General features: G+C 51.5%; 1 protein-coding gene across 1 annotated transcript; it reads left to right on the forward strand.

Annotated features, from left to right (window-relative positions):
* The first annotated feature begins 234 nt into the window (after positions 1-234).
* DHX16 (DEAH-box helicase 16) lies at positions 235-16,674 on the forward strand. Its single transcript, XM_027601033.2, has 20 exons — positions 235-1,096; positions 2,275-2,519; positions 2,615-2,777; positions 3,097-3,153; positions 7,096-7,350; positions 7,521-7,724; positions 7,802-7,993; positions 9,062-9,172; positions 9,344-9,459; positions 11,209-11,419; positions 11,610-11,708; positions 11,819-11,971; positions 13,437-13,577; positions 13,758-13,920; positions 14,023-14,141; positions 14,256-14,323; positions 15,024-15,186; positions 15,285-15,446; positions 15,759-15,932; positions 16,443-16,674. The coding sequence occupies exons 1-20, from the start codon at positions 890-892 to the stop codon at positions 16,569-16,571; spliced, it is 3,132 nt and encodes a 1,043-aa protein (XP_027456834.1). The 5' UTR covers positions 235-889; the 3' UTR covers positions 16,572-16,674.
* The last annotated feature ends 1 nt before the right edge of the window (position 16,675 follows it).

Consider the following 16,675-nt stretch of genomic DNA (forward strand, 5'->3'; position numbering starts at 1 on the left):
CTCAGTCGGTTGAGGTCCGCCTTTGGCTCAGGTCATGGTCCCGGGGTCTCCGAATGGAGCCCCAGGTCTGGCTCCCTGCTCCGTGTGGAGTCTACTTCTCCCTCTGCCCCGTACCCCACTCGTGCTCTTTCTAATAAACGAATAAAATCTTAAAAAAAAAAAAAAAGCACCTTTCTGAGAGCACCAAGAAAAGAGGGCACCTTTGGTTTTTTCCCCCAGACCCTGTTTCTTCCTGCTTGGAGGTCTTCGATTACGTCTAACCTGTATTCATTCCTGCGGCAGGTGCCGGTACTAGCAAAGGTTACTCCTAATCAGCATGGGCTAATCTTTCATCAACATGGCCCTAACCTTCCAATATGAGATATAATCTCCCCCCAACACACAAACCTTGCATTATTTTTGGCTCCATAGGACTTACATGTTTTATTTATTATGTATCTTGTCTTCCCCCCTCCCTTCCGTAAGGGGTTTTTGTCTAATTAGTTCCTTGCCATATCCCCAGCAACTAAAAATTGTGCTTAGCACACAGCATTATGTTGAATGAGCGAGTGAGGTAACCACAGACCGGCCATCAGAGGGCGACAGAGAGACTTAACTGGAGGCGGAAATAAAACGTTTTACCCCGAGCTTCACGAGCGGTTCCGTTAAGTTTGAACTGGCTCGGCCACCGTAGTGCTTAGGCCGGAAATGACCGGCCGTTACCGGCCTCCCCGATCCGGGAAGACGGTTTCGGGCTGTCGGAAACCGAACCCCAAGGTCCTAAGGCAGGTACTTTGCGGAACTCTGACTCCGGCCCAGGGTTCCAGGCCTCCAGGCCTCCGACGGGCCCAGCCACCAGCGTGGCTACTCGAGACAGTTCAGGGCCGGAAACGGGGCAGCGTGGGTCATCATGGCGACGCCGGCTGGGCTGGAGCGCTGGGTGCAGGACGAGCTGCACTCGGTGCTGGGGCTGAGCGAGCGGCACGTAGCCCAGTTCCTGATTGGTACCGCGCAGCGCTGCGCCTCGGCCGAGGAGTTTGTGCAGCGCCTGCGAGACACCGATACCCTGGACCTCAGCGGGCCAGCGCGGGACTTCGCCCTGAGGCTGTGGAACAAGGTGTCGAGAGGGGCGGGGCGGGGCCAGGCGTGGGAGTGGCGGGAGAGGAGGTGGAGCAGGGGAGGGGCCCCAGGTTATTTGTCCAGGTGAGGCTGGGCTAACTGGCTTTCCGGGAATTAAGCAAGTTCAGTTCACAAGCACGTAGCTTTTGTTCGTTGTCGCCTGGGTACTGTGCTACGTGCTGGACGTCCAGCTCTGGGAAGAAGTTCAAGGAACGTTAAGTGTTATAGAGCAGTGTTTCTCGAACTTTAATATGCGTGCGACTCATCCAGGACCCTTATTAAAATGCAGATTCCGATTAGGTAGTTTCGGGATGGGATCTTAGTTTTTGCATTTCTAACTAGTTTCCTGGTGAATCCCATGGTCCACAGGCTACACTTTGACTAGTGAGGCTATAGAAAAGATATGTGAGAAGTGCTGTGGAAAAGGCAGAAAAGGTAGGCGTAGTGATCAGGGGAAGCAGCCCCAAAGAGTCCCCAAAATCTGTCTGGTAGAGAAGGGAGAAGGAATAAAGCTGTAAAGGTGAGCTCCGGGAGGACAGGACTCTGTATTTCTTGTCTTTGCATTTCTCCCACCTGACAGCACCTTACAGAACAGGTGCTTAGTTAGGTATATGGAAGAGAGAAAGTGTTCAGCATGTTCATAGAACGGCAAGTAGCCTGCTTTGGTTGTCACATCTGGTGCCTGGCGGGAGATGAGTTTAGAACCTAAGTGGTATGAGCATAGGGACTTTATGTATATCTGTTTAGCATGTATCCTGGAATCTGGTACAGTGCCAAGCTTATGACAGGCCTCTGCAAACCAGTCCTTGTAGCATATCAGTTCTTGCATTGGGATGACTTAGTCGTGGGGAAGAACAGAGGCTGAACAATTGAGAATTGGTTTTGAGAATGTAAAATAAATTCCATGAGGGCAGGGATTGTTGTCTTTTGGTCCCTAGTAAGTACCTGGTGCATCAGACAGGCTTCATTAAATGTTTGTTAAGTGAATGACTGCAAGGAGATTCAGAAGCTGAGAAGCCCAATTCAGGCTGATTGATGAACATGGTGTGAAGCCATGGGGAAAAGACACAATGAAGGCTGGTTTAAGATCAGGTCATTCCTTAAATTCGGAATGGGGCAAAGTAGGTTGGCAGAGATCAGGAGTTGCTCACATCCCATTATCTTCCCTTCTGATAGGTACCACGGAAGGCAGTGGTAGAAAAGCCAGCTCGGGTGGCCGAGCGAGAGGCACGAGCCCTGCTGGAGAAGAACCGATCCTATAAGTTGCTGGAAGACAGTGAGGAGAGCAGCGAGGAGACCGTAGGTAGAGCTGGGAGCAGTCTCCAGAAGAAGCATAAAAAACGGAAACACCTCAGGAAGAAATGTCAGGAGGAGGAAGAAGAGGAGGAAGAGATTTCTGAGAAGGGGAAAAAAAAGACAGGGTAAGTCAGAAGCAGGGTGAGAAAGGATGGGACGGGATGAGGGGGGCGATAAGCCTCGTAGGAGGCCTTATCTAATCCTTCGGGCTGGGCTGCAGGGGGAGTAAACAGCAGACTGGGAAGCCAGAGTCGGAGGATGAGTGGGAGCGGACGGAGCGAGAGCGCCTTCAGGACCTGGAGGAACGTGATGCCTTCGCTGAGCGGGTTCGGCAGCGGGACAAAGATCGAACTCGAAATGTCCTGGAGCGGTCAGACAAGAAGGTACATAAGAGCAGCATGTTCTATAAATCCGCAGGAAGATCCCTGGGTCAGACCTGAGGTTGGGTGTGATTGCAGAGATATTGATCTCCGGGAAGACCAGGATGGGCTCTGGTGGTGTTCATCTTTATAGTAAGAGGGCCTTTCTGGGTCCTCTGGCTGTGGCGACCCTCTGCCGAACCTGTAGCCCTTGAGATTCCTCACTGAGAAGGCCCGTTTCTTTATGCAATGGTAAATCCGAATGAGCCTTGTGATTCTAGAGGGGGAGTGGCTGTGGGAGATTTTGGCCTTACAGCCCTCCACTCTTGGTTTCTTCTCCTAGGCTTATGAAGAGGCTCAGAAGCGCCTGAAGATGGCCGAGGAAGACCGGAAAGCCATGGTGAGTCCTAGTGCCCAGGAAGCCAACCGTAAGAAGGCAAAAGAAATAATTTTCTGATGAAGTGGTTTGGGGTAGGGAAAAGGGACACAAAGGAAGTACAGTGGGGATGCTGATGGGCTGTCAGGTCTGTTTTGACAGGAGCTTGCCAAGGACTTACTTAAGTTGTAGTGGGAAAGAAGCTGCCCACAAACCATCTTACTCCTTAGGATCTGAATCACACTGTGTTCGTGAGGGAGATGTGAGCTTTCCCTGAGATTTAAGGAGATGTAATCAGAGGTCAGCTGGAACATCCAAGGGGCTGGCTGGAGGATGGGGGCAGGGCTGCCATCCCACTGCTGAGGTGTGTGCTGTCTGGTCAGCTTGGGCACACCCAATTCCAAATACCTTCCTACCACCTAATCCCTCCATCCCAAACATGGTCTAGTGATCTTCCTCTAGTTTCCTGAGTTTCTTCTTTCTGAATGGGGACACAGCCCTTATAACTCATGAACTGAACTTGTCATGGTGTGAGTTTTGGTAGGGTAAGCGGTTTTCCAAAGGCCTGGTCTTCCCAAGTAAGGTCACACTTCGGATTCTCAAAAGAATTTTGAGACCCTTGATATCCTAAAACTGGCCTAGTGGAACTCAGGTCTCTCCTGGCCAAGCCATCTCAGGACCCACCATGGTCAGAGACTTCTGAGCCATCTGTCAGTATGGGCGCAATGTTTTTATTTGCCAGAATTTATTTATTTTTTTCCTTTTCAATCGTGAAAACTTCCAAACAGGAAAGTTAAGAGAGGAGTATAATAAACTCTCATATAGAAACTACTAAGATTCAGAAATGGCTAATATTATGTGTAGTATTTGCAATGGCTGTGTAAATGTGGGCTTTTTTTTTTTTTCTTTCTCAGCTTTTTAAAGGAGTTTAGACATCATGGCATTTTATCCCATCAGTATGTCTCTCCTAAGAATGAGGACTCTGTCCTCTAAAACCACAGTGCCATTGTCCATACCCCAGAAGATGAATAGTAATTCTCATGTATCAATGAGGAACCTGTTCACAATAAAATTTCCCCAGTTACCCCAAAATGTCTTCAGTACCTGCTCTTTTCAAACCAGAACCCAGTCAGGTTTCATGCATTGCATCTGGTGGTTGTCTCTTTTGTTCACTTGTTTCCTATTTTCTCTCGCTCTCATCTTGTACCATGCCCCACATTCTGGATTTATCTGACTCTTTACCTTATGGTGTTGAGTTCTTCTATGCCCTGCTTCCTTTAAAGTGGAAGTTGGGTCTAAATCTTGCCTCAACTCAGATTAAAAAGTTGTGACAGAACACTTCTTGGGTGGCGATGTGCACTTCATATTACACCACATCGGGGGGACGCACTGACTGTGTACCTGTTAGTGCAGGTAGCGTTTCTGCCAACAGCCCTTCATCTAATGGTTTTTTTTTTTTTTTTTTTTGACAGAGAGAGAGGTAGCGAGAGCAAGAACACAAGCAGGGGGAGTGGGAGAGGGAGAAGCAGGCTTCCCACCAAGCAGGAAGCCCGATGTGGGGCTCGATCCCAGGACCCTGGGATCATGACCTGAGCCGAAGGCAGCTGCCTAACGACTGAGCCACCCAGACGCCCCATCTAACGGTTTTAGTATAATCACTACTAATCCTTTCCTAAATCTGCTGTTTCACTGGGGATTACAACAAGGTGATTTTTAGAGCCTGACATTCCTTCTACATTTATTGGCTAACCTTTTTATGTAGAGAAGAACGTTTCCTTAACAACTAGGAATGAGCAGGGCGCTTGGGTGACTCAGTCAGTTAAGCATCAGACTCTTGATTTCGGCTCAGGTCATGATCTCAGGGCGGTGAGATCCAGCCCCACATGGGACTTTGCCCTCAGGGAGAAGTCCGCTTCTCTCCTTCTCCCTCATCTTCTTCCCTTCCCCTGCTTGCATTGCTCTCTCTCTCTCTCTCTCTCTCAAATAAATAAATAAATAAGTCTTTTTTTTTTTAAGATTTTATTTATTGAGAGAAAGCACAAGCAGGAGGAGAGGCAGGGAGAAAGGGAGAAGCAGACTCCCCGCTGAGCAGGGAACCCAATGTGGGGCTCGATCCCAGGACCTGAGATCATGACCTGAGCCAAAGGCAGCCACTTAACCATCTGAGCCACCCAGCTGCCCCAGTAAATAAGTCTTAAAAAAAAAAAGAAAAAAACTAGGCATGAGCTACAATTCCTTCTTAAAAGGCAGAGCAAGTGGGCCACCTGGGGGGCTCAGTTAAGCATCTGACTTGATTTCAGCTCAGGTTATGATCTCAGGGTTGGGAGATTGAGCCCTGCGTCGGGCTCCGAGCTTGGCACACAGTCTGCTTGATATTCTCTCTCTCCCCCTCACCCCCTTCCCACTCATGCTCTCTCTCTCTGAAAAATAAATAAGCAAACAAACAAGTAAATCTTAAAAGGCAGAGCAAACGTTTAATTACTAATTTTGAGAAAAAGGAGTTTGATCTAATAGTCACCTCACTGGTAACAAAAGCTTTTTTCCCATTTTTTGTGTGTATGTGTGTCACATTAGACTCATGAATTTTTATTTCTCAATATTTTATAGTTGCATATCATTTTTCTTTTTTTTTTTAAGATTTATTTATTTATTTGAGAGAATGAGAATGAGAGAGAGAGAGTACATGAGAGGGGGGAGGGTCAGAGGGAGAAGCAGACTCTCTTGTGAGCAGGGAGCCCGATGCGGGACTCGATCCCGGGACTCCAGGATCGTGACCTGAGCCGAAGGCAGTCGCTTAACCGACTGAGGCACCCAGGCGCCCCTCATTTTTCTTTTTGATACTCAAATTGCCCTGAGCTGGGTTGTTTTGGTTTGGGGGGGTTTTTTTTGGTGGTTATTTATTTTATTTTTTTTTTAGTAATCTCTACACCCAGTGTGGAGTTCGAACTCAGGACCCCAAGATCAAGAGTTGCATGCTCTTCTCACTGAGCCATCCAGGTGCCCTTCACATTGCCCTGGTTTTTTTGCCCATATTTTAAAAGAACATCCATCTCCTCCCTCCATCAGGTTGAAAGAGTATTTGATTGTGGTACTCAGATTAGATCATGAGCATAAGTTCCTTTTAAGTCTTCATAGAACAAACAAGAAAAGCCAAGTAATTAAATAGAATTGGGGCTCCCAAGGAGAGGGCTTGATGAGGTTTTGCCACCACAGTAGAGGAGGTTGTTTTGATCAAAGGGAAGACGCTGTTGCCACAGTGGGAGGGCTCATGGTGAGAGCTGAGAAAGGCCTTAAGGATGTGGCCAGTCTTTTACTGTCATCCATAATGTGTCCTGAAAAGCTCCTGTCAAAGGAAACATGTAGAAGCCAGATGACACATTGTATGAATTGGGGAGAGGTTCAGAGGCTAAGCATTTCTGATTACATCTTGCCTTACAAAAACACTCTCTGATGCTATACTTCCAGTTTTTTGTGTATAGTGTATTTTCCCCCTTTTCCCAAACTATAGTCATTTGATTTCAGACCAGGGAGCATCTAACTGAGGCTGAAGATTACCTCCTGTTGGCACATCCAGTGGTTTCTAATAGTCTCACTTGTTTTCAGTTTGAGATCTGTGCTTCTAAATGCTGGTATTAGCCCTTTTGTTTTCCTCCTTTCCACTAAGTCGAATAAAATAGTAAGAAGAAAATCTAAAATATTCAAATAATTGCCCTAGTGTATCTATGTTGACAAAGACAGTGAGGCTGTTCAGAAGGACCTTCCAGCAGGATTGTGCTGCTAGAAGATAGCGTGTAGGGTCAGTGTGTGGCTTTCACATGGGCCCGGCTTGGGGCACACCATTAGTCAGGTTGGACATTGCCAAGGGACACTGCTGGCCTGTCAGGGAATTTGTCACTCTTACGGATAGGTAAGGAAGGGGTTGCTGTCCCAGCGAGGTGAAGATTTGGCTGCCCTGTCTTAACCCAGGTCCCTGAGCTGCGGAAGAAATCCCGCCGAGAGTACTTGGCTAAGCGGGAGCGAGAGAAGCTTGAGGACCTGGAGGCAGAGCTGGCTGATGAGGAGTTCCTTTTTGGGGATGTGGAGCTGAGCCGACATGAACGGCGGGAGCTCAAATACAAGCGGCGAGTTCGTGATCTAGCCCGAGAGTACCGGGCGGCTGGGGAGCAGGAGAAGCTGGAGGCCACCAATCGTTACCACATGCCCGAGGAGACCCGAGGCCAGGTGAGGCAAAGCAGAGTCCACTTCAGCCCTGCTCCCCAAGCTGAGGGGCGGGAGGTCTTCAGGACCCTGGACAGTGCCTTGGCTGACCCCAGTGGGTGGGGGTAGTGACGGGGAAGGAGAGGCCTGGGGAGAGGGCATTCCTCTGTCTTCACGTGTCCTTCTTTCCACAGCCAGCACGACCTATGGATCTAGTGGAGGAGGAATCAGGCGCCCCTGGGGAGGAGCAGAGACGCTGGGAGGAGGCCCGGCTGGGGGCAGCATCCCTGAAGTTTGGGGCCCGAGATGCTGCTTCCCAGGAGCCCAAGTATCAGCTGGTGCTGGAGGAAGAGGAGACCATCGAGTTTGTGCGGGCCACTCAGCTCCAGGGCGACGAGGTGAGTGGGAGAACTCTGGGACGTTCTAAGGAGGCCGGGAAGCCAGCCCTGAAGCTCACGCCCCTCTTTCTCCTCAGGAGCCATCAGGCCCACCGCCCCCAACCCAGGCCCAGCAGAAGGAGTCCATCCAGGCTGTCCGCCGTAGCCTCCCAGTGTTCCCCTTCCGCGAGGAGCTCCTGGCAGCTATTGCTGATCACCAGGTCCTCATCATCGAGGGTGAGACGGGCTCCGGGAAGACCACCCAGATCCCGCAGTATCTCTTTGAGGAGGTACAGTCATTCACACCCTCCAGGTTGCCGAGCACCGACCCTTGACAAGCACAGTCCTGTCAGACCTCCTTTTACATGTTGTTTTGAGTAGTCACTTAGCTTCTCCATCTTTAGTCATTTAGTCTTTTCCACTAAATTGTGAGTTTCTTAAGAATAAGGACAAACCCTTTTCGTTTTTCTGTTCTCGCTTCTGCCACCGTGTCTGTGTCTAGTTCCAACGTTCCCTTTGGAAAGACCTGTAGACGGATAGATGGTGGGCTGGGGACCTTCCCACGCCAACCAGCTTGGCCATCATTCCTCTGCAAGGGCCAAAGAACGAGTCAGAGGACTCGGTTTCCTGCCTTTTCACCCTTTTTTGTTCCCCTTTGCTTCTGGGTCTGCCCCAGTGGGTCTGTCCTTTTCCAACTCAAATCTAGGTGAGCCGGAATGTGATTACCCAGAAGGCTGGGACTCTCAGGGCTGGGTGAGGATGCCCTTGAGGGCCCTAGGGTTTGCCATCCTTATGTCTGCCCTGGTGGTCTGCTTTTCAGTTTCTGTTCCTTCCTTTTCCCCTGCCTTGTTGTACATTTACACCTTCTTTCTCTGAATTATCTTGGGCCCCAGGAGCATATTTATTTATTTATTAAAGATTTTATTTAGGGCGCCTGGGTGGCTCAGTCGGTTAAGCGACTGCCTTCGGCTCAGGTCATGATCCTGGAGTCCCGGGATCGAGTCCCGCATCGGGCTCCCTGCTCAGCGGGAAGTCTGCTGCTCCCTCTGACCCTCTTCCCTCTCATGCTCTCTATCTCTCATTCTCTCTCCCTCAAATAAATAAATAAAAATCTTAAAAAAAAAAAAGATTTTATTTATTTGAGAGAGAGAGCACGAGCCGGGGGCAGGGGGGCAGAGGGAGAGGGAGAAACAGACTCCCCGCTGAGCAGGGAGCCCGATGCAGGACTCGATCCCAGGACCCTGGAATCATGACCTGAGCCAAAGGCAGACACTTAACTGACTGAGCCACCCAGGTGCCCCCTGTACCCCCCAAGGAGCATATTTAGCCAAGGGAAAGCCTCTTCTCTTGTCCTTCAGGGTTACACAAAGAAGGGAATGAAGATTGCCTGTACCCAGCCCCGGAGAGTAGCAGCCATGAGTGTGGCTGCCCGGGTGGCCCGGGAGATGGGTGTGAAGCTTGGGAATGAGGTAAGATCTATGGGGACTGAGCAGGGAGGGGAGCCTCTAGGGTCTGAGACGTACTCCACACTGTGCAGGGCTTCACACCACAGGTCCAGGCACTGACCCCTCATCCCCTAGCCCTGCACTCCTTTCAGGGAGCACCAGTCCAATCTCGATCGCTAATGGCCCTTTTGACAGGTTGGCTACAGCATCCGCTTTGAGGACTGCACATCAGAGCGAACTGTCCTCCGCTACATGACAGATGGGATGCTCCTCCGGGAGTTCCTCTCTGAACCTGACCTCGCAAGTTACAGGTACACATAGGGTTCCCGTCTCCCACGAGAGAGCCACCAGCTTCTCTTCCACCCAGTCTACTGCCTTCCTCCCCTTCAGCACCTTCCTGTAGCTCCTTAAATCTCCGGCCTTTCTCTCCTTTCTTCTCATCCAGCTAGTTTGGCCTTTGTCTTCTGACTAGCCCACCAGTTCTTGAATCTTTATGGTGTGGACGGTCCTAGGACTGACCTGCAGGTGCCATGGAGATGAGGTAGAAGAGACTGCAGAGAAGTTCTCTCCCTCGCTCCCCAGAGTTTAGAAAACACCAGGATGGTAGAGCGGTGCTGTGGAGACTTAAAAAGCCACATGAAGACCCTTTGAAGAAATTTAGAATGTTCATCTTAGAGAGGAGAAACTCAGGGGAGACCTCCTGGTTCACATGGACAAAGAAGTCAGACTTGTTTCACATGACCCCAGAGAGCGCAACTAGCAATGATGAGAGAGGTTACAGGGAGACAGATTTCAGCGCAGTACTACGAAGCCGGAGTGGTGGAGATTGGAGGGGCTGTCGGTGTGCTGGGGCCCTCACTCTTGGGCCTCTGGCCCAGGTCTTGGAATGGCTTGGTCTGTGAATAGTGAGTTCTCAGTGCTGGTGTTGGCCAGGCAGGACTCGGACGAATGTGTTTAGGAGGAGAGGGGGTCTGTGCATGGCCTGTGGTGGGGTCACGCCAGCCGAGCAATATGAGCTTTCTCAGCTCTTAGGAGGCTCTGACGTTCTGGTCTTAGAAGATCACAAATGGAGGGGCGCCTGGGTGGCTCAGTTGGTTAAGCGACTGCCTTCGGCTCAGGTCATGATCCTGGAGTCCTGGGATCGAGTCCCGCATCGGGCTCCCTGCTCGGCAGAGAGTCTGCTTCTCCCTCTGACCCTCCCCCCTCTCATGTACTCTCTGTCTCTCATTCTCTCTCTTTCTGAAATAAATAAATAAAATCTTCAAAAAAAAATCACAAATGGAGCAATAGGACAAATATGATTTGAGCCTTCACATGCCTTGCAGAAATCTCAGAACCCATAGAAGGCTAGCCAGTGCAAGAGTGTTTGGGGTGTAGGGCTTTCCTATCAAGCCAGCCTGCTTTGTAGAACAGCTGGGGGCTTCAGCAGCATAGTCGGGGTGAGCTCCTGCAGGCTTGGCTGTCACCTCGAAATCCAAAGACTTGAGCAAGGATAAAGAAGTCGTGGCACTCAGATAACTAAGGAGGAGACCAAAAATCCTGCAGGGCCCTCTAAGCTTGGGGCAGAAAGGCTTGCCCGGTCCCTCTCCCTAGAAGGAGGCAGCAGGGCCAACAGGGACAGCCTCCTGGGCTCTTCGAATCATGGTGGCTCAGGTCTGGCTGTTCATTCCCAGCCAGCCCGGGGAGCCAGCCTTGTTCAAAGAGGCCCTGCTCTCACTTTTTTTCCCCCTTTAAAACAGATACACTTACTTCTGTTGACTCTCACAGACCCGTGACTCTGACCCAGAGAGGATGTCTGACTTGTTCCGGCCTTGGCTTCCAGCCTCCAAATCTTGGCTGCTGTCCTCCCAGGCTGGGATAAGCTGCAGGCTTCGGGGTCTTGGTCTTCTTTAACTTTCTCTTTGTCTTCCCTGACGGGGGTGATTGGCTTCCCTTTGGAACCCCCTCCTCCCACATTCACCCTCGGGCTCTTTGCTTCCCTCTGTGCCCTCTCCCAGGGGATCCTGGTGTCCTCTCCTGGCCAGCTTTCCTGGCTCACTGCTCCCCTGATCTCTCCCCAGTGTGGTGATGGTAGATGAGGCTCATGAACGGACCCTACACACAGACATTCTCTTTGGGTTAATCAAAGACGTTGCTCGCTTCCGGCCTGAGCTGAAGGTTTTGGTGGCTTCAGCCACACTGGACACTGCCCGTTTTTCCACCTTCTTTGATGATGCCCCTGTCTTCCGAATCCCTGGACGCAGGTTTCCAGTTGACATCTTCTATACCAAGGTGCTCCCCTCAGGGAGGGTGGGCTTAAGTGTGAGGCAGCAAAGCCTGGGCCTCTGGAGAAGGTTGTCCCAGGGAGGGAAGGGGAATTGGAGAGTCCAAAAGGGAACTGGGATAAACTGGTTATTGAGCTGGGAGAAGAAGTTTCCCAAACAGATGGCCTTCCTGTGACCCCTTTCCTCCTCCTCCCTAGGCTCCAGAGGCTGACTACCTGGAAGCTTGTGTAGTGTCTGTGCTGCAGATCCATGTGACCCAGCCCCCTGGGGATATCCTGGTGTTCCTGACGGGACAGGTGTGAGAAGCGGGGGGAGGGGCAGTGATGTATCCCAGGGGAAGACAGAGCTGGCAGGTGGGCCTTAGGTCACTCCGGGGCCTGTGCTGCTCTCGCCATCCCAAATCCAGGAGGAGATTGAGGCCGCCTGTGAGATGCTTCAGGATCGCTGCCGCCGCCTCGGCTCCAAAATCCGGGAGCTCTTGGTGTTACCCATTTATGCCAACCTGCCTTCTGACATGCAGGCTCGTATCTTCCAGCCCACACCTCCTGGGGCACGAAAGGTCAGTTGGAGAAACCCACATTCTTCACCCCTATAGTTCACACAACTAGTAGTGAAAAAGAGAGTATGTGCCTGCCCTATGCAAGATATGTCCTGGGCCCTGCTGCAGCCACAAGGCTCAGTAGTAGTCAGTCCCTCGCCTCCAGAGCTGGGGAGAGGATGAATTCAGCATGAACTGAGACACAGCCAAATACGTGACTGGGTAAGTCAGCACTGTGGGGGCGCAGAGGAGAAGGGAAGTCCTTGGTGTGCCAGAAGGTGGGATTTGATCTGGATCTTTTAAGAAAAAAGGTAGGGAATTCCAGAGCAAGGCCTAAGGTATGTTTGAGGTCAGAGTGTAATCTAGAAGGTTGAGGGGATGGTCCACATGGTGAAAACAACTCTGGACTGAGATTAGGGAGGGCCTTTGATAGCAGTTGGAAGCATTTGGACTTTAGACGGTTGGGTGGCAATCAAAGGGTTTTGAGCAAAGACGAAACTTCCATTCATCAAATATTTAACGAGCCCCTCCCACATGCCGGGTGCTGTTCTAGGGAATGAAGATACAATGATGAACAGAGCAAAGTCCCTAGCTTCACAGAGTGTACAGTCTAACGTAAGTTAGGAGGCAGTGGACACGTAAATACACAATGCTGATTTGTGACCAGTGCCATGGAGAGATACAGTGCCACATGGGGAGATGGAGACTGACCCCAGGGGAGTGGGAGTGCGGAATGGCAGGAAGGTATTTTCCTTGGGGTCTAGGGAAGGCCTCTCCTTCTCCAGTAAGGTGAAAGGGAAGCTGAGGCCTGAACCCAGTGAGGGAGGGAGCCAGGCTGATATCTGGGAGGTGAGTGTGTCCAATAGAGGGGACAGCTCATGCCAAGGACCCGAGGGAGGAGAGTGCTCTACCCAGCCAGGGAGCAGCAGTGTGCAGGAGTGGAGCGAGGGAGCCCATAATGCTCGGAGGTGAGGGCAGAAAGGTAGCCAGGGCTAGAGGACTCAGGGCCTTAAGGGGCTGGAATATAATTCTCAAGGAGGACGGGAAGCCACTGATGGATGGGGTTAGTGATGTGACAGGTTTACATTTTTAAAGGGCCATCTGGATGCCAGAATGATGCCAGGTAAGCAGGGCCAGGAGTAGAGGCAGTGAGACACACGAGGAGGCTCTTGCAGCAAGTCCTGGATGAGGATGCGCGTGCAAGTGCTTGTGGGAAAGATGGAGGCAGGGACCTGGACCCCCTCTCCCATCTCTGAAAACAGTTCTAACCCTTCTTCTCCCATTTCCTTTCCACATTATGTCCCTGTTCATCCCTACTCTCCCTCGCTCCTGCCTGGCCTTGTCCCCCTCTCCTGACTTTAGACGCGAATCCCCTCAGCTCCTGTGCTTTATCTGCAGCTGCTTCTCTACTCGAATCTTCCAGGATGGCTTTTCTAGGTCACGCGGTGGGTGGGGTCTCCGGGTGACTCTGCACCCTCTCACTCAGGTGGTTGTGGCAACAAACATCGCTGAGACGTCACTCACCATCGAAGGCATCATTTATGTGCTGGATCCAGGGTTCTGTAAGCAGAAGAGCTACAACCCTCGCACGGGCATGGAATCCCTCACTATCACACCGTGCAGCAAGGTCAGCCTGACTGGGCTCCAGCAGGGTCTCCATGGGGAAGGTTCAACTCAGAAGCCTGTGGGAGCTTCTTAGAGGACAGGGAATAAGCAGCCTACATCCTCTCAGATTTCTTACATCAGTATTGCTCTTTCCCTTTTCCCTCTCCAATTGTTAGCAGGCCTGCCTCTCCTTCCTTTCCAGGCCTCAGCCAATCAGCGGGCTGGCCGGGCCGGTCGGGTGGCTGCCGGCAAGTGCTTCCGCCTGTATACTGCCTGGGCCTATCAGCACGAGCTGGAGGAAACCACTGTGCCAGAGATCCAGAGGACCAGCCTGGGCAATGTTGTGTTGCTGCTCAAGAGCTTAGGTTATTTGGGGTCCCCCAGTCCTCCTGAGAGAGGAGGGTCGTGGGGCTAGAGTCACTGATCCCTGCAGAGAAACTGTTCTAGCCCGTCACATCTTTCCTCAGGGATCCATGACCTAATGCACTTTGATTTCCTGGACCCTCCACCGTATGAGACCCTACTGTTGGCTTTGGAGCAGCTGTATGCTCTGGGAGCCCTCAACCACCTTGGGGAGCTCACCACGGTGAGGTCGGAGGGCAGCATGGGCTGGGGCAGGATGAAAGGGTTGGGGTGACCTCTTGAGTGGTGGAGGGACACCTGAGGGAGGACTGGCCTCAACTCTTTTTCCTCTCCTTAGTCTGGCCGAAAGATGGCAGAGCTACCGGTGGACCCCATGTTATCTAAAATGATCTTGGCCTCTGAGAAGTAAGCACCACACCGCACCCCCACCCCTGCCCCCTGGGCCGGGCCCCCGGCACACCAGCTGGCTATGGTGCCGTCTTTGTTACATTGCTCTTTTTCCTCTTTTTCTCCCTACTGTATCATTCTTTAACAAATAAGTTATTAGAAAACTCTTAACTGCCCCTTTTGAGGCTCCACAGGGGCAGTAAGACACTTAACCAAATGAGTAAGATTGACAGACAAAATTTGGGGGCATAAATGGATGTGGAAGACTTAGCACCTGTGAGGAGTGCTGTGTGGACTGGTTTGGAGACTTTCTCCTTCCTAAGGTTTGGGGCTCTTAACATTTAGACGTAGTTGCGGAGGGACCACCTTTAAATGCCATTCCGCTGCCGTAGTTGAGGGCAGAGGTCATTACATGAACCTGAAGTGCCGTCTTTCCCTGATGCACATGATACACCCCTTCCTCCTGCAGAAATCCTTCCTACCCTCGGAAGTCCCCAGCGCTTTCCTGCCCCCACCTCCACGGATAGCCCACCTCCTCGACACCCACCCGTACTGCCATCGCCACCACCAGAATCTGTCCGCTCTGATTTGTAGCCATTGTCCCAGCGGCAGTCTCCGTGTGAGGACACACCCGCACAGCGATCACTTTTCCCCTTCCCGCGTGTCTGTTCCTGTGTGTCTTCCTTGGAGCCCTCACGCGTCGCCCTTCCTCCCTCAGGTACAGCTGTTCCGAAGAGATCCTGACGGTGGCTGCCATGCTGTGTGTGAACAGCTCCATCTTCTACCGGCCCAAGGACAAGCTTGTCCATGCCGACAACGCCCGGGTCAACTTCTTCCTCCCTGGTGGAGACCACCTGGTTCTGCTGAACGTTTATACGCAGGTCACGGGGCTCGGGTGACGACGGGAGGGACAGAGGCCTGGGGGAGCTCTGTTTCTCTGTACACTAACCTCCCCCTTTTTTTGTAACCATCTTCCCAGTGGGCTGAGAGCGGTTACTCTTCCCAGTGGTGCTATGAGAACTTTGTGCAGTTCCGATCGATGCGCCGAGCCCGGGATGTGCGGGAACAGCTGGAGGGGCTCTTGGAGCGCGTGGAAGTTGGTCTCAGCTCTTGCCAGGGGGACTATATCCGTGTCCGCAAGGTCAGCGCTTGCCTGGTCTCCCTGTCGCCCACACCCCCTCCGCCTGCAGAGCAAAGCTGCTCTGGGGGCCTGCAGCGGTCCCTCCAGCCTGAGGGTGTGCCCTGTTCCCCTGTGGAAGGTGTGCTCTTCTGGGCTGTCTTCCCACTGAGGAACTTCCCATTGAGAAGGAACCGAGGGGTTCCTTCTCAATGGCTTCTTCATGTATTCCTTACCTATCTGGTTCTCCAGAAGCCTGAACTAAAAAGGTAGTGAGTGTCAGCGTTGCCAGGTGTGTGGCTTTCCAGGTGACTGTCTTTCCTGCCCGCCCCTCAGGCCATCACTGCTGGCTACTTCTACCACACGGCTCGGCTGACCCGGAGCGGCTACCGCACAGTCAAACAGCGGCAGACGGTGTTCATTCACCCCAACTCCTCCCTCTTCGAGGAACAGCCACGCTGGCTGCTCTACCACGAACTTGTCTTGACCACCAAGGAGTTCATGAGACAGGTGAGGGGACCTTCCCCTGCCCAGGACAGTGAAGATGGGGGGCAGGGATCCTAACAAGCTAAAAACCCAGGTTCAAGTTGCTGAGACCAGCAGAGAAACAGGCACACACATTGGTGTAAGGTAGGATGAAATAGAAAGGCATTGTGTCTTGACAGCTATGTCAGCATCTGCTAAGACTGAAGAACTGCATATTCATTCAGTGCATATTTGAATGCCTATTATCCTGGTGTTTCAGATGCTGGGGTGAGAATGGTGAACAAAGCAGATGGGATCTCTGTCCTGAGTGTACTTTACAGTCTTTATGATCAGGTTTTTTAGGGATAGTTTACTGGGGATTCTGAATGACGTGTAGAGGTGTGTCTGCCCTTGGGGTATATAGTAGTAGAGCCTGGCACCTTTCCCCTAGCCCTGTAGTCAAAGGTGGAAGAAAGAAACTCTTTTGATCACACATACATTAGAGTCTAGGTTGGAAAAAGGGGAATCCTACTGATTTTTTCTCTCCTCTTGTAGGTATTGGAGATTGAGAGCAGTTGGCTTCTGGAGGTGGCTCCCCACTATTATAAGGCCAAGGAGCTAGAAGATCCCCATTCTAAGAAAATGCCAAAAAAAACAGGCAAGACACGAGAAGAACTAGGGTAAAGGGGAGGGGACACCATCAGAACCCAACACCAGCTCCTTTTCCTTCTGTAACATTATTTAATATCTATTTTTGGAATAAAGCTTGTGGGAACTTTTTTATTTAT

The sequence above is a fragment of the Zalophus californianus genome, chromosome 7 (assembly GCF_009762305.2).
Source record: "Zalophus californianus isolate mZalCal1 chromosome 7, mZalCal1.pri.v2, whole genome shotgun sequence".
In the NCBI taxonomy this organism is placed as follows: Eukaryota; Metazoa; Chordata; class Mammalia; order Carnivora; family Otariidae; genus Zalophus; species Zalophus californianus.